We start from the raw sequence: 24718 nt of genomic DNA on the forward strand, positions 1-24718 counted from the left end.
CATAACTATGTTGTTTTCCATTCCCTGACCTGGGTGGGTGGGGGGGGGGGGGGCACTTCCTTCATGGCCTCTGCACTGACCATAGCTATGCAAACAATTTTTAACTAACAATTCTAAGGGCGCTATGTCAAACAGTGACAGGCATTACAAAACAATAAACTGGGAACCTCTAACTATTCTTAATACACTACACTCACTTAAACATTTCATTATCCTAACTTCCTCAACCATACAACAAAATCATAGCAGTTTATACATCAGTCTTCCTGGCTTGGCAGTCAAGCTGAGGATCGTACAATTTGCTCATGAACAGTTCTTTACATTTATTTATTTACAATAAAAGCAAGTGAATGCACTTTATTATAGATCGCGGGGGTCGGGGGTCTGGTCGTATCCGAAAATAAGGGATCTGATCCTATATACTGGGGTTCGAGCGCGGTAGGCTCTCCTTCTCCATTTCCGTAGACGCATAGTCTGCACTATGCAGCAGAGTATTACTAATACCAGTAAGGTTTCTATTACATATGACAGGGAGTACCAGGTTAGAAACCTGGCACACCAAGATGATGTGGTGTCACTGGTGACTGGGCTCTGAGTACTGTGGGGAAGTGAAACATTAACGGCTGGGGGGCTTGAAGTCATGGGGTTCGCGTTCACGTGCAACCAAATGTCCATAAAGATGATGCTGATCCATGTGAAGGAAGTTCTCACGGCTCTTCTCTTTCCTTTTCTTTCTTCTCTTCTCCGGTCCTGGAGCTTCTGGAGTTCTGTGGAAACAAGCACAGTGTCTGTAACTATCTTTGTTTAATATCCCGTACGATAGTGTGTCTGTCCTGTAGTGCCAATTACTCCCTTTATAATTGGTCACTTTGTGTGACTCCCTCATTTTTTTTCAAAAATCGAATTTTAGGACAAGACACACTTCCAAATAATGAACCAGTGCGAGCCGTCTCGCAGACTGTGCAATTTACCATCCAAATGTTTCAGGATGTAAATAGCATGTGGTTGGCAACCTAAAGGTCACCTAAAACAAAACAAAACTTTTTGAACGAAAAGTGCCAAAATGAGGTGCGTATGGGCCGCGACGGGTAAGAGTTGGATGGGGTCCCCGGGTAGGACGGCTACCAATGCCGTGTCTCTCCTACCCGAGCGAAGTTGACCAGAGGGCGGGGTCCCAGGCAGGGTGGGTCCCAAGCCGTTTCTCCACTGCCTGAGCAACCGACAAGAACGGGCAAGAAATGTAGTCATCGTGGTGGGCTGCCGTAGTGGTTCTGCCTTTGAACCAGAAGGGCAGTTATGAACGGGCGTCTGGTTCCTTAACCAGTCTCTGCAGACAAGCTAGTTCCGCTGAACTAGTGTCTGGCAATAGTGAGTCTCTGTAGGAAAGTCCTCAGAGGTTTCTGCTGAAAAGGAGTGCGGACAAGCTCTCAGAGGTTTCGGCCGAATAGGCGTGGGGCAGTGAAAAAATGTTTTCCTGTCTGACATACAACATGTAACAAACTTACAAACAACATGAAACATTCTGCAGGTTCCATCAGAAAGGACATCACTTCTCCCAAGCGGTTCCTTTTAAAACATCATCTGGACACCCCAGTTCTCGGATGCGAACAGGGTCGCAAAGGGGTTCTCGGTTTGGGAGTCAGACCCAAGGTCATCACCTTCTCCCGGGTGCCAAACTCTTGAATGTATCAGGGCTGAAAGGGCTGCATGGTGTGAGGTGGGGTCGCTCTCGTCGTTGCGGACGAGTCGGAACGAGTTATCTCGGTGCCAAGAGTTGGTGTCTAGTTGTGTGGGGACCAAATCGGGGTCGTCAGTGTGGTTCAGTGGTCGGTGGTGGGGTTTTTGTACCGTCCTTGAGTCATCTGTCCAGTAAAGGTTGGGTGGGGGTGTGTTCGGTGAGAATTGTAATGGGGTTCAGTCCGGTAATATATGAAAAATACTGCACAGCCCAAAATACTGTGAGCAGGTGCCTCTTACAGGCTGAAAATCCCTGCTCCACAGCATCTAAAATTCTGGAGGAGCACGGCCGAAGGGTGCGGTCTGTGGTCGCTACCTCTATGGCGCAAGGGGAAAGCGGGTCTGGAACTTGTAGTGCGGGGGCTGCTATGAGTGCCTGTTTTAAAGAGTCCACAGCATCCGTATGCTGCGGAAGCCATTCCCAGGGGGCTCCTTTCTTTAGGAGGTCTGAGAGGGGTGCTGCCTTGCTGGCGAAACCGTCAATGTGGTTTCGGCAGTAGCCTACCAGTCCTAAAAGCGACCGGAGTGCTGAAACGTTCTGGGGAAGGGGCAATTTAGCGATCGAGTCAATTCTTTTATGCTCGATCACGCGTTTACCATGTGTGATAATTGTTCCCAAATATATCACCTTTTCTTCCAAAATCTGGGCCTTTTTGGGGTTGACTTTACAACCGATTGAGTGTAAGAGTTCCAGGAGTTCAGACAGAAGCTCAATGTGCTCTTCCTTGGTGTCTGTCTGCAGTAGTAGGTCGACTACGTACTGAACCAGACATTCGGGGCGAGAGAATTTGGCTAAAGCATTTGCCAGCTGTCGGTGGAAAATGGAGGGGGAGTTGTGGAAGCCGTGTGGCAGGCATGTCCACGTGTACTGCTGTGCTTTAAAGGTGAAGGCAGATTTGTACTGGCACGCCTTTGCCAATGGAATGGACCAGAATCAGGGCAGCATGGTAGCACTGTGGATAGCACAATTGCTTCACAGCTCCAGGGTCCCAGGTTCGATTCCGGCTTGGGTCACTGTCTGTGCGGAGTCTGCACATCCTCCCCGTGTGTGCGTGGGTTTCCTCCGGTTGCTCCGGTTTCCTCCCACAGTCCAAAGATGTGCAGGTTAGGTGGATTGACCATGATTAATTGCCCTTAGTGTCCAAAATTGCCCTTAGGGTTGGGTGAGGTTACTGGGTTATGGGGATAGGGTGGAGGTGTTGACCTTGGGGTGCTCTTTCCAAGAGCCGGTGCAGACTCGATGGGCCGAATGGCCTCCTTCTGCACTGTAAATTCTATGTAAATCCATTACTGACGTCCAAAACCGTAAAGAATCGGGAATTGAGTCCCTGCTTGAGCATGGTCTCGGGACTTGTGGCTACTGTGGGGGCTGCTGCGGGGGTGATTTTGCTGAGTTCCCGGTAATCGATGGTCAGTCGCCATGATCCATCGGGCTTTCTCACTGGCCAAATCGGGGCGTTATTAGTGGAGGCTACTGATCTAAGTACGCCCTGCTCTAATATGCTTTCTATTACCTTGGAGATTTTTCCCTCTGCGTCTTGGGGAAATCCATACTGTTTTGGGGGTCTAGGGTCAGGTCCTGTTATTTGTACGGAGCTAGTCATCCATCCACAGTCGTGCTTGTGGATCGCGAATGCTGCCCTGTTCTTTTACAGAACTGCCCTAACCTGCTTGTCCGTACTAAGCGTGGTCGGGTTGAACCAGAATTCGCCTACTGCGCTAATTTTGTTCGCGTACTCTCCTATGTTGAGTGTTGCGGGGGCTCTTGCGGATTTTGCCATCTTCCAGACACACTGGTTGACAGGATCGAATGAAAGATTATGGGAATTCATGAAATCAATTCCCAGAATGTGTTCTGCTGTGTGGGGCAGGTCAACTAAAACTACAGGGTGCTTGGTGGTGATGGTACCAATTTGAATTTGACTGTGGGAGGAAACCGGGGCACCCGGAGGAAACCCACGCACACACGGGGAGGATGTGCAGACTCTGCACAGACAGTGACCCAAGCCGGAATCGAACCTGGGACCCTGGACCCTGGGACCCTGGAGCTGTGAAGCAATTGTGCTATCCACAATGCTACCGTGCTGCCCTGTCCATGTTTGAACCACGTGTGATTTGAACTTGGGGCTCAATTCTTATAGTTCCCAGGGGCTTCCCGCCTTTTGGGGCGGATCCTGTACCTGGTCCCAAGTGATTGGACTTTGTCCCAATCACTTGGTTCGATTCTCTCCAATGCTGGAGCGGTTCCCTGATCGATGGGTGGTCTTGAGGTGGTCGTTCACCTCCTTTTGTGTCGGCTTCTGCTGGCGCCGAAGAGTCAGGTTTTGCTTTATGTGTCTAAATGTTCCCGGGGATTGCTCATTAGTATGCTGATGGCTGGTGTTTTGTTGTGCTGATGGTTGCTGGTTTCGATCTTGTCTGGCCTTTCCAGAGGTAAATAGACAGTCAACCTGCAGCTGCTCGTTTTTGTCCTGTTGGCTGACTTTCCCATCAGCCTTTGCCATTCGCCATTTTAAATCGGGAGTTGGCCATTTTAAGTGGCTACACTACCCTGCACATCTTTGGGTTGTGGGGGCAAAACCCACGCAAACACGGGGAGAATGTGCAAACTCCACACGGACAGTGACCCAGAGCCGGGATCGAACCTGGTACTTTGGCGCTGTGAGGCAGCAGGGCTAACCCACTGCGCCACCGTGCTGCCCTGTTGTTGACCTGTATAAACTTCCAATCCAAAAGGAGCCTCCCAATCCTGAAACATCAACTGACAGACTTTATAGATGGAATTTAATGCCCTCACCCCGGGGATGGGTTTGTAGATCAGCGTGTATTTAAGCAGGTGGGAGGGTGCCAGGTGGACAACCTGTCTCCTTCCTGCCACTTTCCCGATTAAGGCTGGAGTAATAAATGCCCATGTAAGGGCCTCATCCCGCCATCACTGGCGCACACCCAGTGGCAGGCAGCGGTTGTATGCTCCCGGGATTTGTGGAGTAGGGAGTTGGTCAAAAATTCAAAAGCAGTGCCAAAGTGCCCAGGTGGCATTTTGCCCCCCTCCGGTGATCGGACCCAGAGTGCCTTGCCCATGTGAGGTCAGGTGCGGAGGGCCCGTGGACTCCCTAGCCGATGAGCTGGAGCATTGGGAGGGCCTGGGGATCCTGTTGGGGCGGCGGGTGATTGGGCCGCCATTTAAAAATGGCTCCCCATCTCTCCCCGCCCTGAGGAGCTCTGCTCCATTGGCTTTGGGGGGTCAGGAGGTGAGTTACTTGCCATGGGATTCCTAGCCTTTGACCTGCCCTGGTAGCCATAGTATTAATATGGCTAGTCCAGCACTATCCTGAGTGACGTCCTGGAGCTGAGATGATTAACATCCAACCACCACAACCATCTTCCTTTGTGCCAGGTGTGACTCCAATCAGTGGAGAGTTGTCCCTCTGAATCCCATTGACTCCAGGTTAGCTCAGGCTCCTTGATGCTATACTCGGTCAAATGCTACCTTGATGTCAAGGGCAGTCACTCACACCTCATCTCTGGCATTCAGGTCTTTTGTCCATGTTTGAAGCAAGGCTGTACCAGGGCAGGTACCAAGGCTGTAATGAGGCCCTGGCGGAACCCAAACTGAGTATCCATGAACCGGTTATTGCTGAGTAAGTGCCGCTTGATAGCACCGTTGATGACTCCTTCCATCGTTTTGCTGATGGAGAGTAGTCTGATAGGGCAGTAATTGGCTGGGTTAGATTTTTCCTGTTTCCTGTGTATAGGACACACCTGGGCAACATTGCCGGGTAGATGCCTGTGTTGTAGCTGTACTGGAACAGCTTGGCTAGGGGTGTGGTAAGTTCTGGAGCACAAATCTTCAGTATTATTGCCGGAATATTGTCAGGGCCCATAGCCTTTGCAGAATCCAGTGCCTTCAGTCATTTCTTGATATCACGTGGAGTGAATCGTATAGGCTGAAGACTGACATCTGTGGTGCTGGGGACCTCCGGAGGAGACCGAGATGGATCATCCACTTGGCACTTCTGGTTGAAGATTGTGTCCAATGCCTCAGCCTTGTATTTTGCACAGATGTGCTGGGCTCCTCCATCATTGAGGATGGGGATATTTGTGGAGCCACCTCCTCCAATGAGTTGTTTAATTGTCCACCACCATTCACGGCTGGATGTGGCAGGACTGTAGAGCTTAGATCTGATCCATTGGTTTTGGGATCGTTTAGCTCTGTCTATTACTTGCTGCTTATGCTGTTTGGCACACACAAGTAGTCCTGTGTTGTAGCTTCACCAGGTCGACACCTCATTTTTTGGTATGCCTGATGTTGCTCCTGGCATGCTCTCCTGCACTCTTCATCAAAATGCCCTGATTCCAGCAGGCTGCGTGCCTTTAAAACCTGCAGAACAGATCCTTTTTCATGCGATTTCACTCCCTTCACCAACATCTCGCTCTGTATAAACCCTCTTACCCATTTTCTCACCACCCCCTCAATTCCATCTCACTCAGCCTTGTCTCTGAATACAAGAACATTTCCAACCCTTTGACACCCACATGCTTCACTATTCCACACTCTTCCAATCAGGTTTTCTTATGGGTTGATCCATATTTCCTCAAATTAGCATTTGCTAAAAGTGGGATGAGATTTTCTTGGTGGAATGAAAATGTAAACATTGTCGAGGAGTTGTGATGGTTGAGTGCAGAATGGCAAGTTTCTGCTTCATTTTCCTAATTAGAGTACAAAGGCTCGCTGTATGGTCAGCCAGACGGCGTCATAGTGCAGATGACATCTTTTGGATATTACCACAGCTGGCAAATAAATGAGCCATTCTCAAAATATTCCAGACATTATGTATCTGGACAAACAGTAACACCAGTCAATGCCATTGTCTGATCACAAGTGGGATGTTATGAACTCACGCTAATTGTCCACCTGCGGAAAACTGTGAGAAAGGCCACAGCTCCCAATTTTAAAGGGGGCAAAAGAACAGAAAACCTGGGGGGTTTTGTGAAAAAATCTTTGAAGGTGGCAGGATGGGTTAATGAAGCAGTTCATGAAACATATGAGATCCTGGGCATTATGAATGGAGACAGAGCGCTGTGTTTTTGCCCCTGAACCGCAAGCATAGAGTTGAGAAACTTCCAGGCCTCACAAACCCGACTCAGGAGAAAATACCCCAGGTGGTCAGATTTTCATTCCTGGGGCGAGGGTGATGTCACCCTGAGTCAGACTCGTTAACCCCAGAAACAGTGCAGAGGCAGCCATGAGAGCTTTAGGGTGCAGAAGGAAATTTGCTTTTGCCCAAGATGTGAAAAATACAATAAAGGTAAAAACAGCCCTCTAGTCCTCACACCTTACTCCACTCAAACTCCCTGCACCCTATCCATGCCAACCCATGTCAGCTTGTTCCTCCCACCTATCTTCCATAGCCCAAGTCCTCCCTGCCAACACATGTCCCTTCATGTACCCCAATGGCCCCTCGTATCCTCCATGTCAACCTTACCACTCTACCCTCTGCCTTTATATCCCGTTTGCCAACACTACCAACTCATGCCAACCTATATCCCGACCCACTATCCTTTGCCCTTACAATGTCCATGCCAACTTACCCAATATCCACCATGGATAGACCTCAGGAGCCATTCTGAGATGAAATAAAATAAACTCCGAAGTGTCTATTGTAATAAAATAAAATTGAATATCCAATTCTTTTATTTTCCAATTAAGGGGCAATTTAGCGTGGTCAATCCATCTATCCTGTACATCATTGGGTTGTGGGGGTGAGACCCATGCAGACACAAGGAGAATGTGCAAACTCCACAATGGCAATGACCCAGGGCCGGGATTGAACCCGGGTTTCAGGCACCGTGAGGCAGCAGTGTTAACAACTGTGCCACTGTGCTGCCCTGTAAGTGTCTATTATAACTTCACCAGTTTAATAAATCACTCTCCTTGATTTAAAAGAAACCAATGCAATGCAGTGAAATTCCTTCTAGAACTTAATCCTTTATGAAAACACACATTTATATCCATAGCACCACATCAAAGATTTGGATCTATCAATTAAATTGTGAAATCTCCTTCCCACTGTGATGATAATAATAATATTTATTAGTGTCGCAAGTAAGTTTACAATAACACTGCAATAAAGTCACTGTAAAAATCTCCTAGTTGCCACACTCCAGCCCTGTTCGGGTAGCTGAGGGAGAATTCAAAATATCCTTCACCTAACGGCACGTCATTTTGGTCTTGTGGGAGGAAACTGGAGCACCCAGATGAAACCCACACAGACACGGGGAAAATGTGCAGACTCCGCACGGACAGTGATCCAAGCCTGGAATCGAACCCGGGTCCCTGATGCTATGAAGCAACAGTGCTAACCATTTAATGATAGGTTATGGAATCATCATGGAACATGATGGATAACCCTCAGTGAAATTGCAGTCAGTTGAAGCGGGCTGTTTTTATATGTAAATTGAAGAGCTTGGAGATTTAAATGCCTCGAAATCTTGATAATTCCAACAAGTTCATTCACTTTTTACATATTTTCGTGTTTACTTTAAACAATCCCTAAGGGCATTTGACCTTTCCAAAAGGATACCCTATTTCTCCGAAAGGGCACCCTACCTCTCTCAGGTGAGTGATGAAAGAGCCACGCTCCGAAAGCTAATTATTCCAAATAAACCTGTTGGACTTTAACCTGGTGTTTTAAGACTTCTTACATGTTAAATCAAAATATAGCCTCAACAGACCGTGAACATGGTTTTAGTCCTTTTGAGGGCGGAGAATAAGTATTTATAGATGTTTTCTCTCCTTTCTCGTCGGCCTCTCGAAAACCATTACCCACTGTTGTAATCGTGTGACCTGCACAGATCTGTGGACAACTTCCTTTCGATTGGTTGTCTCGCAAGGATCTAGTTGTTTGTGTGAAGTAGTTATCAATAAAAAATGTTTCTGCTCGCCATGCGCGAGTGCTTAGAATAATAAGAAAGGACCAACTTGCACTTGGATCATGAGAAGTGCTTTGCTGCTTGAACATTTCAAAATTAGGAACATTTATATTTTTGATGCATCCCTTCAAACAAGCAAAAACATTCTTGTCAGGAAACAGAGTGGAAGTAATGTCTCAGTGGTTATGCTAGGAATGTTTATACTAATAACAGAAAAAAATGGACATGGGTAAAGTGAAATCCAAAAACAACTGAGGTGTCCTTTCGATAGTCTGGTTATTTTTGGCAGAGGATGCTTTTGCAGCGTTTGGCTGCATGCTCGCAACATTTTTTCTTTAAAATTGAGACCTACATGAAGCAATAAGACTCTCAGTGCTGGACACTACCCAGTGTTACTGGGTAAGGGAGAACACGGAGTATATCAGTTAGTGGTAACTATGTGACAACAAGCTCAACTTTTAACAACTGCAGGTAGTTAGAGAAATTCGGGAAGGTAAGGAAATCCAGTATTAAGATCCTGTGAAAAACGATAGAATCATGGAATTTACAGTGCAGAAGGAGGCCGTTTGGCCCATTGAGTCTGCACCCGCCCTTGGAAAGAGCACCCTACCCAAGCCCACACATTTATTCTATCCCCTTAACCCAGTAACCCCACCCAACCTTTTTGGACACTCAGGGCAATTTAGCATTGCCAATCCACCTAACCTGCACATCTTTGGACTGTGGGAGGAAACCCACGCGCACGTGAGGAGAACATGCGGGGAGAACATTAACAGCTGGGGGGCTTGAGGTCATGGGGTTCATGTTCACGCGCAACCAAATGTTCATTGTGATGAGGAACCATCCGAAGGAAGTCCTCATGTTGCTTCTTCTTTCCCTTCTCTTCTCTTCTCCGGTCCTGGAGCTTCTGGAGTTCTGTGGAGTCAAGCATAGTGTCTGTAACTATCTTGGTTTAACATCTCGTACGATAGTCTGTCTGTCCTTTAGAGCCAATTACTCCCTTTATAATTGGTCACTATGTGTGACTCCCTAATTTTTTGTTCCAAAAACCGAATTTTAGGACAAGGCACACTTTCAAATAATGAACCAGTGCGAGCCGTCTCGCAGACTGTGCGATCTACCATCCAAATGTTTCAGGATGTAAATAGCATGTGGTTGGCAACCTAAGGGTTACCTGAAACAAAACAAAACTTTTTGAACTAAAATTTCCAAAATGAGGTGCGTATGGGCCGCGACGGGTAAGAGTTGGATGGAGTCCCCGGGTAGGACGGCTACCAATGCCGTGTCTCCCCTACCCGAGCGTAGTTGACCAGAGGGGGGTTCCCAAGCAGGGCGGGTCCCAAGCCATTTCTCCACTGCCCGAGCAACCGACAAGAACGGGCAAGAAATGTAGTCATCGTGGGGGGCTGCCGTAGTGGTTCTTCCCTCGAACCAGAAGAGCAGTTATGAACGGGCGTCTGTCGACAGACGAGTTCCGCTGAACTGGCGTCTGGGACCTTAACAAGTGTCTGCAGACAAACTAGTTCCTCTGAACTAGCGTCTGGCCAACAGCACGACTCTGTGGGCAAGTCCTCAGAGGTTTCTGCTGAAAGGGCGTGGGGCCGTGAAAAAAAAATTCCTGGTCTGACATACAACATTTAACAAACTTACAAACAACATAAAACATTCTGCAGGTTCCATCAGAAAGGACACCGTTTCTCCCAAGCGGTTCCTTTAAAACATCATCTGGACACCCCAGTTATCGGTTGCGAACAAGGTCGCAAAGGGGTTCTTGTTTTGGGAGTCAGACTCAAGGTCGTCATCTTCTCCCGGGTGCCAAACTCTTGAATGTATTAAGATTGATAGGGCTGCATGGTGGGATTTCGGATTGCTCTCATCATTCCGGATGAGTCTGAACAAGTTGTCTCTGTGCCAAGAGGTGGTGTCTAGTTGTGTGGGGACGGAATCGGGGTCGTCATTGTGGGTCGGTGGTCGGTGGTGGGATTTGTTTAGGAAAGTGATCATGAAGGGATCACTCGAATCGTAGTCGGATTCGCTGGGTGTGGGTCCTGTTGCATGGGAGTAGGTGGGAGGCGTGTTGTGGCTATCGTCCGTGTCACAGTCGCTGTCTCTGCTGCTGCAGTCCGAGGGCGTTCCGGGGCGGAGTGTATATTTCGGGGGTGGAGTCAAGGTCGAGTCCGTGGCTGGGCTGGAAGTGTTGGGGGATGGTCGGGCTACGTTGGCTGTGGGCGGGGTGTGGTGTGCTGCGTCGAGCATGACGTGGTGTGAGTGGTTAGACTGTGTTCCATATGCCTTCAGCTGGTTGATATGGAACCACGCAGTCTTACCGTTGGGATACTTTATTTTATATGCGGAAGGGCTTACTTTGTCCGCAATGGATTACGGACCCGAGTATTTTGGTGACAGGAATGTGCTGGGGTTGTATACGGAGAGCATAACTTGCTGTCCTATACTGTACTCAGTCGCATGCACTGTCTTGTTGAAACAAGCCTTGCTCTGTTTCTTTCGTGTGCCCAATTTCACTGCGGCTGCTAGCTGAGCTGTTTTAACATTCTCCACTAACTGCTCTACTGCTTTCTCGTGTGTGAGGGCCGTCACTTCGGGGCTGATCAAGTCTAAACCTAATTAAATTCTGTGCCTTTCATGGGGCGTCCGGTCATGAGGGTGTGTGGGGTGTAACCTGTAGAAGTGGAAATTGTATTACGCACAAACATCAGCGCAAAAGGGAGGACTGAATCCCAAGTGGTGTTGTTTTGCTGGACCATTTTTCTGAGGGTGGATTTTAGGGACCGATTCATGCGCTCCACGATACCACTCGACTGTGGGTGGTATGCTATGTGGAATTTTTGGGTGATGCCAAATATCGTGAGGACGTTCTGCATGACACGTCCCATAAAATGGGAGCCTTGGTCTGATTCAATGCTGCGGGGCAGTCCCCATATTGTAAAGATGTGGTGGGTCAAAATCTTGGCTGTGGTTTTTGCAGTGTTTGTTCTGGATGGGAATGCTTCCACCCATTTTGTAAAAGTGTCTATCACCACGGGACATATTTATAACCATTCCTGCAAGGGGGCAATGGTCCTATAAAATCGATCTAGAGGTTAGTCCAGGGGCCATTAACGGGTCGGGTGTGACTAAGCTCAGCCTTTTTGGCGTAGCTGTCCGGATTATTCTGGGCACAGATAAGACAATTCTCGATGTAATGGCTTACATCTTCCTTTAAATTCGGCCACCAACAAAGCTGCTTGAGGTGGGCTGTAGTGGGATCGATTCCCTGATGTCCATGACCGTCATGGAACAAACAAATCAGTTGAGTCCTGTCCTGTTCAGGAACCACATAAAGGGTGTCTTTTAACACCACACCATCATGTGTGGTCAGAGCATTTTTAAACCTCTCATAGGGTGCTGGATACTTTCCTTTTACAATCTCCCTGAGATTGCTGTCCTGCTTCTGGGCCTCCACTAGATCCTCGATCTTTGTCTGTGAGACCTGAACTGCATTCACTGGTGCCCCTTCGGGGTGTGCCCAAAGATATCCATGCCTGGAACCTGCTTTAGCCAGTGCATCGGCTTTTACATTTCCAGGATGGGAGGAACGATGGTGAGTACGAACTTTGACTATCCCAAAAATCCTCTTCTGTGCTCTCTCTAAAATATGACGGAGCAATGGGGCTGAAGAGAGGGGTTTTCCGTCTGCGGAAACAAATCCTCTTGCTTTCCACAGTGGCAGGAATTCCGTGGGGCTGTTGCAGACATAGAGGCTGTCCGAGTATATGTCTGCTGGGCTGGGGAAGGAATCTGGGTGTTCCACTATATATGCGATGGCCGCAAGCTCTGCTGCCTGCGCGCCTAAGTGGCCTGACAGTTTTAATGATATTTCCTCTAGGGCGCGTCCCTGCGCGTCCTCGACATATATACCGCAACCTGTTATGCGCTTCCCATCCAAGACTGTGGAAGATCCATCCACATATATCCTTATGGGCTCACACGTGTCTGTGTGCTGGGGGCTCTGGGTTGAACCACCTATCTTTTTGGGGGGTGTTTTCGCAATAAAGGGGCCTGTGTTGTGGTGTGGAGAGATAATTTCGCATTCATGGGGGATTCCGGGTCACTGTAAGTTGTTGGCTAAAAAGGTGTGCGTCTTTGTCCGTTTAACAGTGATGTCCCGTCCCTGCAAGAGAAGGGTCCATCTAGCTGCTCTAATCTGGCTTACTGTACCGTCCTTGAGGCGCCCGTCCAGTAAAAGTTGAGTGGGGATGTGTTCGGTGAGAATTGTGATGGGGTTCAGTCCGGTAATACACGAAAAATACTGAACTGCCCAAAATACTGCGAGCAGGTGCCTCTCACACCATCTGTGATAATTGTTCCCAAATATATCACCTTATCTTCCAAAATCTGGGCCTTTTTGGGGTTGACTTGACAACCAATTGAGTGTAAGAGATCCAGGAGTTCCGCCAGAAGCTCAATGTGCTCTTCCTTGGTGTCTGTCTGCAGTAGTAGGTCGTCTACATACTGTACCAGACATTCGGGGCGAGAGAATTTTGCTAAACCATTTGCCAGTTGTCGGTGGAAAATGCAGGGGGAGTTGTGGCAGGCATGTCCACGTGTACTGCTGATTTTTAAAGGTGAAGGCAAATTTGTACTGGCACGCTTTTGCCAATGGAATGGACCAGAATCCATTACTGACTTCCAAAACCGTAAAGAATCGAGAATTGAGTCCCTGCTTGAGCATGGTCTCGGGACTTGTTGCTACTGTGGGGGCTGCTGCAGGGATGATTTTGTTGAGTTTTCGGTAATCGATGGTCAGACGCCATGATCCATCGGGCTTTTTCACTGGCCAAATCGGGGCATTATTAGTGGAGGCTACTGATCTAAGTACGCCCTGCTCTAATAAGCTTTCGATTACTTTTGCGATTTCTCCCTCTGCCTCTTGGGGAAATCCATACTGTTTTTGGGGTCTAGGGTCAGGTCCTGTGATCTGTACGGAGCTAGTCATCCGGCCACAGTCGTGTTTGTGGGTCGCGAATGCTGCCCTGTTCTTTTGAAGAACTGCCCTAATCTGCTTGTCCGTACTAAGCGTGGTCGTGTTGAACCAAAATTCGCCTACTGCGCTAATTTTGTTCGCGTATTCTCCTACGTTGAGTGTTGCCGGGGCTCTTGCAGACTTCGCCATTTTCCAGACACACTGGTTGACTGGATCAAATGATAAGTTGTGGGAATTCATAAAATCGATTCCCAGAATGTGTTCTGCTGTGTGGGGCAGGTCAACTAAAACTACGGGGTGCTTAGTGGTGATGTTACCGATTTGAATGGGTACAGGGGCTATGATGTGTCCCTGCTGTGAGTCGCCTGTAAAGCGGCTGAGGGTGATACTGGCTGTAGAGGGCCACGTGTCTTTTTGAAACAGGGTGGAGGAATTTATCGTGGTGCGGGACCCTCGATGGGCTGTCCCCGAATCTTCGCTGCAACTACCGGTCGTCCGGACTTATCCCAAAGGGTGTCGCAGACCCAACTGGGGGAGCCCGTACACCGTCAGTCCGTTCCGTTCAGGTCCGCCTTATCTGAACGGGCGCTAACACTATGAATGGGCTCTGTCTTCTTCTTACTCAAAGTGCCCGTCTGCTGTGCTCTCTGTGGCTTTCAAGGGGCATTGCACTCTCTTGCGAAGTGTCCTAAATGGACACAGTTGTAACACTCCTGTGACTTGGGTGGGGGGCTGTTCTTTCCTTCATTCACCCATGCGGGGTTCTGGTGGGTTGTAACTGCCTGTATATCTGCGGCGGCCTGCTTTTCCTCGGGATTCTTGACTGCGGGTTTGCTTTGTACAGATTGCTCCCAAACGCGGGACAATCTTTTCACTACCCACTTCTCGTTATGGGCCTCCTCTGAGGGATCATAACTCACGCAAGCTTTCTGTCCTGTTTCTGTGGCATGGGAGATAAGGGTGCGGGTCCATTTGGCCATGTTGTCTGGGGACAAATGGGCGCGGTCTAAGTCTCCGAACACTGCTGCAAAGTGGATCCACAGGCATCCAGCAAACGCTGTGGGGTGCTCGGCTTTCTTTTGCCTGCATTTGTTGAGGCCGTCTACGGGGTCATCCCGGTTATACTAGATCGCATCCAGGATCGCGGTATGCATTTCTGCAAGGGTGCCTCCTCCTACATTCTGTGGGTCGGGAAGGGCTGCTGCTACTGAAGGGTCTAAACTTAAAACTGTGAGCTTTACATGCTCTCGCTCATCCAGGCCGTACATGGTCGCCTGATGCTTAACTGTGGCAAAGAAATGGTGGGGGTCTGAGGTGGGGAGGAACGGTGTGATCTTATCGTACGCGTCCCGTAATTGGGTCACTGTTAAGGGGGTGTAGTATAGAAATTCCACATTGTCCGATGTGGCTGTGCGGTGGGTGGTGACTGGGTTCATTGGAGCCTGAACTATCTGCTGTGTGGGGGTGTTGGGGCGCTTTCCTCTTTTGTGGCTTTCCCTGCGCACATGTTCCCCGAACATATCTCTGCGCTGTTTCATTCAATTCTTCCCAATCAGGGCCATCTTCCTGATCTAATTTCGCTCCAAAGGTTTCCTGGGAGCCTTTCTGAACTGAAAGTAGCGATTGCAACTCTGCAATCTGCTTCCGGCACTTTGCGTGATCTAGCGTGCTTTGTCTTTGCTCTGCGGTGGCAGCATGGAGTACTCTTAACGCTGCCTTGAGGTCGCTGCACTGTCTCTGCAATGCTTCTACCTGCTTTTCTGTTTCTTCATGTACCAGGACTGCACGTTGCGTGTCCTGATAGGCCTTTTCGTATTGAGACTGGAAGCTGCTTAAGTGCGCCAGACAAGACTGGTGTGCCCTTTTGGCATCCTCCACCTCTCCATCTCTGCCAACTTCCTTCTCAATTCTAAATTCTCTCGCTCTACCTCGCTTACATTGACCTTACTCATCCGATGTATGCCCTTTACTTCTTTCCGGAGAGTCCTAACGACCTCCTCTGTGCCTCGCAATTGTGCCAAGCAGGACATGATTGCCATCGGCTTGCGAGCTTTCGCTAAGCTCTTCTTGTGGATCTCGCTCAGGTTCTCCCACCAAGTATGTCCTATACTCCCGGGACCTGATTCCTCGTTATCACAGAATTCACTCCAAAGGGGCCATCCCTTCTCTTTGAGATATTTCCTGATCTCTTCCTCCCAAATGAGACATTGTCCCACTCTCCTGCTGCTGGTCGCTGAAACCGCAAATTCCTCTGGGTTCATGAGGCGTTGCATTGCCTGCATTGCCATCTTTCCTATCTGAATGCTGCTCTTCAAATTTGGGACAGGGGTATTCAGGCGGTGCTGTAAATACGGGTACGGCTTTCACTACTTTCCGAAATACAAACTCCCGACAGTTTTGTCGCAACAAAAAATCTATCAGTTTTACCTTATCGCCCTGTTAGTTACGCATGCATACACACACTTCTGAATTATGGGTATTGATCAGAACTGCTTGAACGCTTGTGGTTTTCTGTTCCCAATTGGATCTCTAATTCAAATTCCTGGGTTTTCCCGGAGTGGTTTTCGACTTCTAGATCGGGTCCCGTCAGGATGTCGCCAAATAATGTTGCTAACTTTCTCCTTGGTTCAATTGCTCTGTTTTATTACCTTTGCTCTCGAGTTGCCAGGTATCCTTATGATACCGCCATGAAGTTCAAGTCCAAGTAATGATCAATAACCCAGTACACTGATTAGTAAGATTTAAATCAAAGCACATTTATTATACACAGTAATCGCTACTCATGCACAAATGCTACGTCTAAGCTACTTCTATAACTAACAGGCCTGTACTTAGCTTTGGACTGGCCCACCAGGTCAGGGGAACAAATGGGCTTTCGTTCGGGTTCTGAGTCTGCGGGATTCGAAGTTGGTATGGATTGGTAGCTAGGAGCGCCTATCCCGTAGCGAGCGTTGAATTAAGACTTACTTCAGTCGATGATCACTGCACCGGTCACGGTCAATGTTGGTTTGTGTTGCTGAGTGACCCAGGCAGGAGGAAGAGGTGAAGAGAGTGATTTGAACTTGGGGCTCAACTCTTATAGTCCCCAGGGGCTTCCCGCCTTTCGGGGCGGACCCTGTACCTGGTCCCAAGTGATTGGACTTTGTCCCAATCGCTTGGTTCGATTTTCTCCAATACTGGAGCGGTTCCCTGATCGATGGGCGGTCTTGAGGTGTTCGTTCACCTCCTTTGTGTTGGCTCCTGCTGGCGCCAAGGAGTCTGGCTTTGCTTTGTGTGACCAAAATGTTACTTATTGTTCCCGGGGATTGCTCATCAGTACACAGATGGCTGTTACTTTGTTATGCTGATGGTTGCTGGTATCGATGTTGTCTGGCCTTTGCAGAGGTAAATACATAGCAAACCTGCAGCTGCTGGTTTCTGTCCATGTTGGCTGACTTTCCCATCAGCCTTTGCCGTTCGCCATTTTAAATCGGAAGTTGGCCAATTTAGGTGGCTACAGTTCCTCTTCTTTCGAGTATGGAAGAAGCAGTGTCCTCAGGTCTGTGACCGTTGCAGAATCATGCTAACACAGTCACCTAGATGGCATGTGGTGGCTTGGATCACACCAGAAGTGAACAGCAGCATGTAACGTCCAAGAGACTGAGAATCACAACTGATGCAATTTCCCTGCAAATCCAACAGCTTTATTCCCTTTATTAAACTTGGAAACAATACGGAATGATTCAAAACATAGTTACCCGCTTGACTAGGTTGGCTGCAATCCAATTGGATTCGATCTGAGTAGGACCAATTTGCATCAACGGGATCTCTCCTGTTGATGCTCTCACTCCCGACAGTGCTGTCTCGATTAGTGGTTTTTGGGCCTGATTTCAAAGATTTGGCTGCATGGTAACTCTCATGGTATACTCCTCTGAGACAATCAATTGGCAGTCTTTGATTGGTTTCTGAAGTGTGTGGTAATATGTTCTGAGACTTGTCAGCTCATATCCACAGCAAATTTGAACAAATCTTAAAACATATTTTTTTTACAAATGGCATGGACAACAATCGTTGCATCCATCATGATTGTAGGAACATGTTAAACATGACAAGTTATGTCTGTAGGTTTTGCAGAACAGTTCCAAGAATTCTGCAGTTTTCTTTTAGATGTTTTATCTCTGATTTTCTGCATTCTTTGTCTTGGAACAAACATATATGGAGCATGTGCATAGCCTCAATGTGTATGTGTAAAGAGAGAATATTGAATGAGAAATTATTGAAATAAAAATGTTTAATTCTGGCTGATTAACCTTTTTAGCTTTACTTCCTTTTGCACCTGCTAGTGAGGCAAGGCGGCTTATATTTGGGAACACCTCCCAACATTTTGAGAGAGAGTTGCAAATTCAAACCTATCCGGGAAAAAGTACACGCACTGTTACGCAGTCGATGTCCTACATTTCAAGGTTTCAGGGCATAAAAAATTTATCTGAGGTTGGTCTGAACTTGCAGTCCCAAGATACAAGTTGTTTTGCAGAATCATAAGTCTCCTTAGAGAAAATGGAGTCTTTCATCAAGGAGTGAGAAAACTTCATTTGAAGAATTCAGTCGTATCCCTGACTATAATTTCCCCTCATAGACATCTGACCAAGGATTATCTTCCTTTTGAGTTTGCTTCTCCAGTGTTGGGTTATGGAGACTCCAGGATAGCACAGGTATAATGGCTCAATGGATCTTACCTTAATGTGTACATTTTATGGTATGATCTGCAACGTACTGCCTGAAAGGCTGGTGGAAGCAGATTCACAATCGGAGCTTTCAAAAGGGAATCGGATAAATATTGGAAAAGGACATTCTTCAGGGCTGCGTGGAAAGAGCAGGGGAGTGGGACAAATTGGATGGTTCTTTCAAAGTGTCAGTACACGCATGATCAGCCAAATGCACGCCTTTCTTTCATATTGTTAGATCTTATGACTCTATTCTATGTTCTTAATTTTCTGCAGGTCATGAATTCACAACATCATTTCGCAAGACCTTCGCGCGGACGGATTTTCGCAATGTGGTTACAGGCGTATACCAGGCAATGGCTTTTTCTGCAGTCGGTTCGAGCTTAACAGATGTACATCATTTCTGTAGGCAGACCTGTGGCAAGGAGAATTGCTGTGATGGCTTCATGTTGAGTCAAATAACAATTGACAGAGGTAAAATGAGCCTCTAAAAGAAAATAAATTGCATTTTTATGGAAATTCACCACATGCCTCCGAGATGCTCGAAAGCACTTTATCAAGCAATTTTATTTTGGTGCAGTCGCCGGTGTGATGTATTACATTGTTTAGGAGAGCCTCTGAATGGAATAATACTTGATGTAAGAAAGGGGTCCTGTGCTGAATACTACATTATATAAAGGATATATGATAACTCAGACTAGGAACTGCATTAAATAGGAGATCCCTTGGACTGAGGTAATTAATTATATGGAGACAGCTTTTATACTGAATACATTATATAAAGGAGATAACCCAGACTCTTCACTACATTGTTGTTGTTAGCATATCCTCACACACATATACTGTCTTTTACCCTTTGGGGAATAGTGGGGAAGTTGTGGAAATATGTCTGAGCTGATTATCAGCCTGTTGAGCTACCTTGAATGCTCCTTCCATGGCCAACAAGTCCTGGCGTTGGCCTCGAACCTGGAGCATCTGGTCCAGCGGTAGGGGTGCTACCACTGCGCTGCAAGGCCTTAGTATTGCATTACATAGGGGAGATCCCATGGACTGGGAATTACATTAGGGCAGAACTTCTGGGCTGAGTGGGCTCCCTTTAGATTGATAGCACATTTGAAACAGAGAGGTATGTTCCAGATAGCATCCTGTTACAGGGAATTCCATATCAGCTCTAGAGGGAGCCTAGTTGTTGACTTACAGCAATACTTTTGGGAGCTTTGCACAGCACTAGAGTTGTAAATAACAAGGTTATAGGGATAATTCCCAGTCTGTTTACTGCAGGAAAGTTCAGTCCTGCTCATAAAATGTACCATCATGCTTAAGAGCTATGCAGAATATGTCTGGGTCTCAGGTCATGGAAGCAATTTATCATGCTCTAAATGAGTGTGAATCAGCCACAAGAAATTGTGGGAAAAATTCTTGAAATAACAATTGTTACGTTCTTTAAAAAAAATAGTTTCAAAGAGGCAATGGTTTTTGGCCGTCTAGTTTTGTATCGAGATTAAGTGGAAAAGGGTTTGGATAACCAGTACTCTATGGAACACCTATAACATTTTACCATGTTGTCTGAACATCTCTATGTGCTTCAGACAATGCTCTATCCTACTGTATTGTTGCTTCATATTGTAACCAGCTGTGCATAACAACAGCCCACGAAAAGCAATGAGATGGGTGGCTCTTCAGTCTATTCCCAGGTGAAATACAAACAGAAAATGCATGAAATTCGCAGTCAGTTTGGGGGCATCTGTGTAAAGAGGAACAGAGTTGACATTTCAGGATGGTGGCACTTCATTTCTTGGTGATGACTGCTGAAACCACAAATTTGCGACCATTCCCACAACATTATGCATTTCAGTTTGGTCTGGGTGTTGGATTTTTTGGAAATACCTGAAGGTTTAAAAATTCTTCTTTCACAATTTCGTCCTCTCATCTGCCAATGGCACTGGAAATATTGTCCCACCAGTAGGGAAAGAACCAGAAGGAAGATGAGAAATGTTATGTTCTTTGAGTTCCCACTGGTGGAAGGGTCATGAACAAGCGGGCACAGATTTCAGGTCATTGGTAAAAGAAGCAATCGTGACATAAGGAAGAACGTATGCATGCAGCGATTGGTTAGGATCTGGAAAGTGCTGCCTGTGCTGGAGGAAGCGTAAATCAAGAGGGAATTGGACATTTTTCTGAAAATGAAGAATGTTCAGGTCCGCGGGGAGAAGGCTGGAGAGTGGCACTGGGTAAACGGCTCCCACAGAGAGCTGACAGAGACAAGGCAAGCCAAATGGCCTCCTTCAGTAGTATGATGACCATTCTGTGAATTTGATTCTCAGTTGCTGTACTCTGGATTTCATTGTATGAAAGGGTGATGTAAGTCGATACAATTGTAACTTTCAAAAGGAAATTGGATTAATCGTAGAATCCCTACAGTACAGAAAGAAGCCATTCGGCCCGTCGAGTCTGTACCGATCCTTTGAAAGACCACTCAACCTAGGCCCTATCGCCTGCCCTGTAACCTCACCCTAAGGGGCAATTTAGCATTTCCAATCCACCTACCCTGCACATCTTTGGACTGTGGTCGGAAACCAGAGCACCCAGAGGAAACCCACACAGACATGGGGAGAAAGTGCAAGCTCCACACAGTCACTGCGGAATTGAACCCGGGTCCCTGGAGCTGTGAAGCAGCAGTGCTAGCCACTGTGCCACCCAAAATGCTTGAATAGAGAAAATTGTCGGGCTTGGGAAAAGGAGGGGAAAGCAAGATAATTAGATAGCGTTCAAAGAGTCAGCACGGTAACTTTGAGCTTAATGGCCCCTTCTGTGGTTAAATATTCCATGAATTAATGGAATAACCTTTATCCTGAGTTTTTTTAAAGTATATTTTTGGATAGAAAAGGAGCACAATTGATTTCTGTATAGATAGTACTTTAATTTATAACATCACATGTAGCAATTTCTTATCAAATGTACAATCTGCAATTATTCAATTCAATAGAGATCCACATCTTCTGGATAAATTGTATTTGAAGCATATAACTTAAATTTTCCGCCATTGTAGTCTCTGAACTTCAAAAAATGCTTTGCCCAAAGTGATATAAAACTGGTTTGGACTGAATTATATTTTCCGAGTATTAACTCCAATATATTTTTATTAATACTCCTGATGGTCAGAACTGAGACTACAATGTCAAAAGCACATTCCTCTACACACGACCCGTGTAGGCCTTTCTCTACTCTAACCTTTCATTCATCAGTTGAGGCCTATTTTGCAAATACACTGCATGAAATTGACTTGGGCAGTAAGAGTGTCAATGACACTTACCTGAGTGCCTGTGTTTGTTTTCAGGGACCCTCCTCTGTGGTTTGATCAGTTATCCAGATGTTTTGCTTTGCAATGATAATGACTGGCAGGCAACATCACTGCTTGGTGGAGAGGGCATTTGCAGAGGTGTGAAGTCCAACACAAAGAAGAAGACATTCATGTTCAGCTTTGGAGGACTGGACTTCATCGGCAGTAAGTAAACAGTTTTTGGATCTGGATAGTTCCTGATCCAGCAATGATCCTACTCCAGGTCATGAAGTAGGTTAGATCATGACAGATGGCAGAACTATAACTTTCTAAAGATTGCTTGATTTAGTAACCTTTCATTTAGATTGGAAAAATTGTGCATGACACTGGCCTGTTCTTGGCCATTTAAAATTTATTGTTAGAAAATTACTAGTCTCTAATTGAGAATAGAGTGACTGAGCACCTGGAAATGTTTCTGTTGATAAGAAAGAGCAAGTATGGATTTGTAAAGCAAAAGTCATAACTGACAAATCTGATTGAAGTGATTGCAATATTACTGGAGAAGGGAAGGACAGATAGGAAAGAGAGAGGCAAACCAGGTATCCCTTTGGGAGACAGAAGGTGTTCTTTGGGATTGGTAAGAGTAGTCATGAATATGTGTAAAAACAAATACGCTTTCGAGGATTTTAAATCTCCTGTCCTTTAAATTTAAAAAACAGTCTAGTGTTTAAAAACAACAGTCCTTATAAATTCACTCTGATTCTATAAACCTGAAGATTATCATTCTATTTGTGTTACATGATGGATTCCACAACCGTTCATCACAGTGGGGTGCCTGTCAGTTCACCATTTGATTTTCAGCTCCAAGTGGTAATAAAGTCTTTGATGTAGGGCTATGAATACAAATAGACTCTAGCATTGGGCTCATCAGCCATGCAAGAACTCACAGGACCCATAACCAGTAACACAGAGTTTCTTAGGTGGATAATCATACTCATTAGCAAGTGATCGCCAAAGAAGATGAATACAAATGCTTATTCATATGTGGGATTAAGTAGCTGAAGAAATTTAAATGTATTAAAAAGGTTTTCATGAATGAGAGTGTTTAGAAAAAAAGGTCTGTAATAGACACTTAGGCCTGATTTTCACATCAACAGAGAGCACGTCTGTCATTGGAAAAATGGCAGGCAAGTCCAAAAACTGGAAGTCCTGCTCCTGAACATGTCACCTACCAATTTTGTGGGGGTGTGAATGGGCTTGTGTCGCATTTCATACAAGCACATATTGCGGAAGCATATGCCCATAGAAAGCAGCAGCTGCCTCCACTCACGTGATTTGATGTGAGTGGTGTTTGAAAGTCAACATTCACAGATTATACCTGATAGGAGCAGGTCTAAATTTTGTGAATTTGTTTGGATAGCCTGAGGACCCTTTGAGAAAGATATGGGGCGGGATTCTCCCGGACCCGGCGGGACGAGGGGTCCCGTCGGGACGGAGTGGCGTGAACCACTCCGGTGTCGGGCCACCCTAAAGGTGCGGAATCCTCTGCATCTTCAGGGGCTAGGCCGGCGCCAGAGTGCTTAGCGCCCCGCCGTCCGGCGTGGAAGACCTTTGGCGCCACCCCAGCCAGGGCCGAAGGGACTCCGAAGGCCGGCGGGGGTCCGCGCATGCGCGGGAGTGTAAGCGGCTGCTGACGTCATCCCCGCACATGCGCGGGGGGGGGGGGGTTTCACCTTCGCGCCGGCCATCGTGTAGGCTTACACGGCCGGCGCGTAGGAATAGAGTGCCCCACGGCGCAGGCCCGCCCGCGGATTGGTGGGCCCCAATCGTGGGCCAGGCCACTGTGGGGCAACCCCCGGGGCCAGATCGCCCCCCGCCCACCCCGATGACCCCAGAGCCCGCCCGCGCTGCCAGGTCCCGCCGGTAAGGGACCAATTCTAATTTACGCCGGCGGATTCCTGCATAGAACGGGCTTGACTTCGGCCCATCGCGGGCAGGAGAATCGCCGGGGGTGGGGCCTGCCGATCGGCGCAGCGCGATTCCCGCCCCCGCCAAATCTCCAATGCCGGAGAATTCGGCAGCCAGCGGGGTGGGATTCACGCCGCCCCCCCCGGTGATTCTCCGACCAGCGGGGAGTTGGAGAATCCTGCCCATGGTACCTCTTTGGATATGGTCATAAAACATCTTTGGGGAGTTCAGACACCCTTTGTGATTGTGAAAAGCAGGCATGAAAATGATGAAAAGTAGAGAAATGCATTGGAACTATCAAAATTGGAAATTTCAAAATTAACTGTGAAAAGTGTCAAAAGGAATTGTTAAAAACAACTTTTAAAAGTGTCAAGATGAACTATCAAGAGGAGCTGTCAGAAACAAATGCCAAAGAGACTCTCAAGTTATCAGGGTACTTAAAACTCCTGTCCATTAACCTTTTGAAAAATAAATTGTCTGGAGTGTTTAAAAAAATGATTGCTTGTTTTTTCCTTCTGCCTGTAGAATTGGACCTTAGGGTGACCATTAGTGCTGCATGACTGATTTCACAATGGTCCTTTATCACAATAGGGTGTCTGGTATTTCACAGTTTGATTGACAGTTCCAAGTGGTCATGGATTATTTGAAGTGCAGTTATGAATTCCAGTGTTAGTTTTTATAAAGGATTACACAATTGAATGAAATGTTTGTTATTATAAGGGATAATACAGTTGAAGGAATATAAATATAACAAATAGTTTTGTACGAATGAGGGTATTTTCTTATAAATAAAGTTTACAATATTTACTCGGAACTTTATTTAATTTAATCTAAGCATGCCTCTGACGTCTGCCTAAGGTGGATACTGGATGAATTGGCATGGTGCTATAAAGGAAAAGGATGGTGGGTAGCGGGGGGGGGGGGGCATAGCTTATCAAAACTTGGCACTAAGTTGGAACAGGGGATATAAAGGGCTATGGGGTGTGAGTGAATGCATAGATTGGCATGGAGGGAATGTGGGATTATGTGGGGATGGGAGGCATGAGGCAGCATAAGCTGGCATGGGTGGGGCATGGAGAGTTTGTGAGGGGTGAGGGCGTATGAGAGATGAGG

The 24718-nt window shown here is 46.9% G+C and overlaps 1 protein-coding gene across 1 annotated transcript in view; it reads left to right on the top strand.

Annotated features, from left to right (window-relative positions):
- tg (thyroglobulin) overlaps positions 1–24718 on the top strand; it is a 613433-nt gene that overhangs the window by 167469 nt on the left and 421246 nt on the right. Inside the window, exons 27-28 of the mRNA XM_072468601.1 lie at positions 18634–18831; positions 21695–21862. Of these exons, the coding sequence (XP_072324702.1) occupies positions 18634–18831; positions 21695–21862 (366 nt within the window). The remainder of the gene's footprint in view (positions 1–18633; positions 18832–21694; positions 21863–24718) is intronic.

This window comes from Scyliorhinus torazame, chromosome 11 (genome assembly GCF_047496885.1).
Source record: "Scyliorhinus torazame isolate Kashiwa2021f chromosome 11, sScyTor2.1, whole genome shotgun sequence".
Taxonomy (NCBI): Eukaryota; Metazoa; Chordata; class Chondrichthyes; order Carcharhiniformes; family Scyliorhinidae; genus Scyliorhinus; species Scyliorhinus torazame.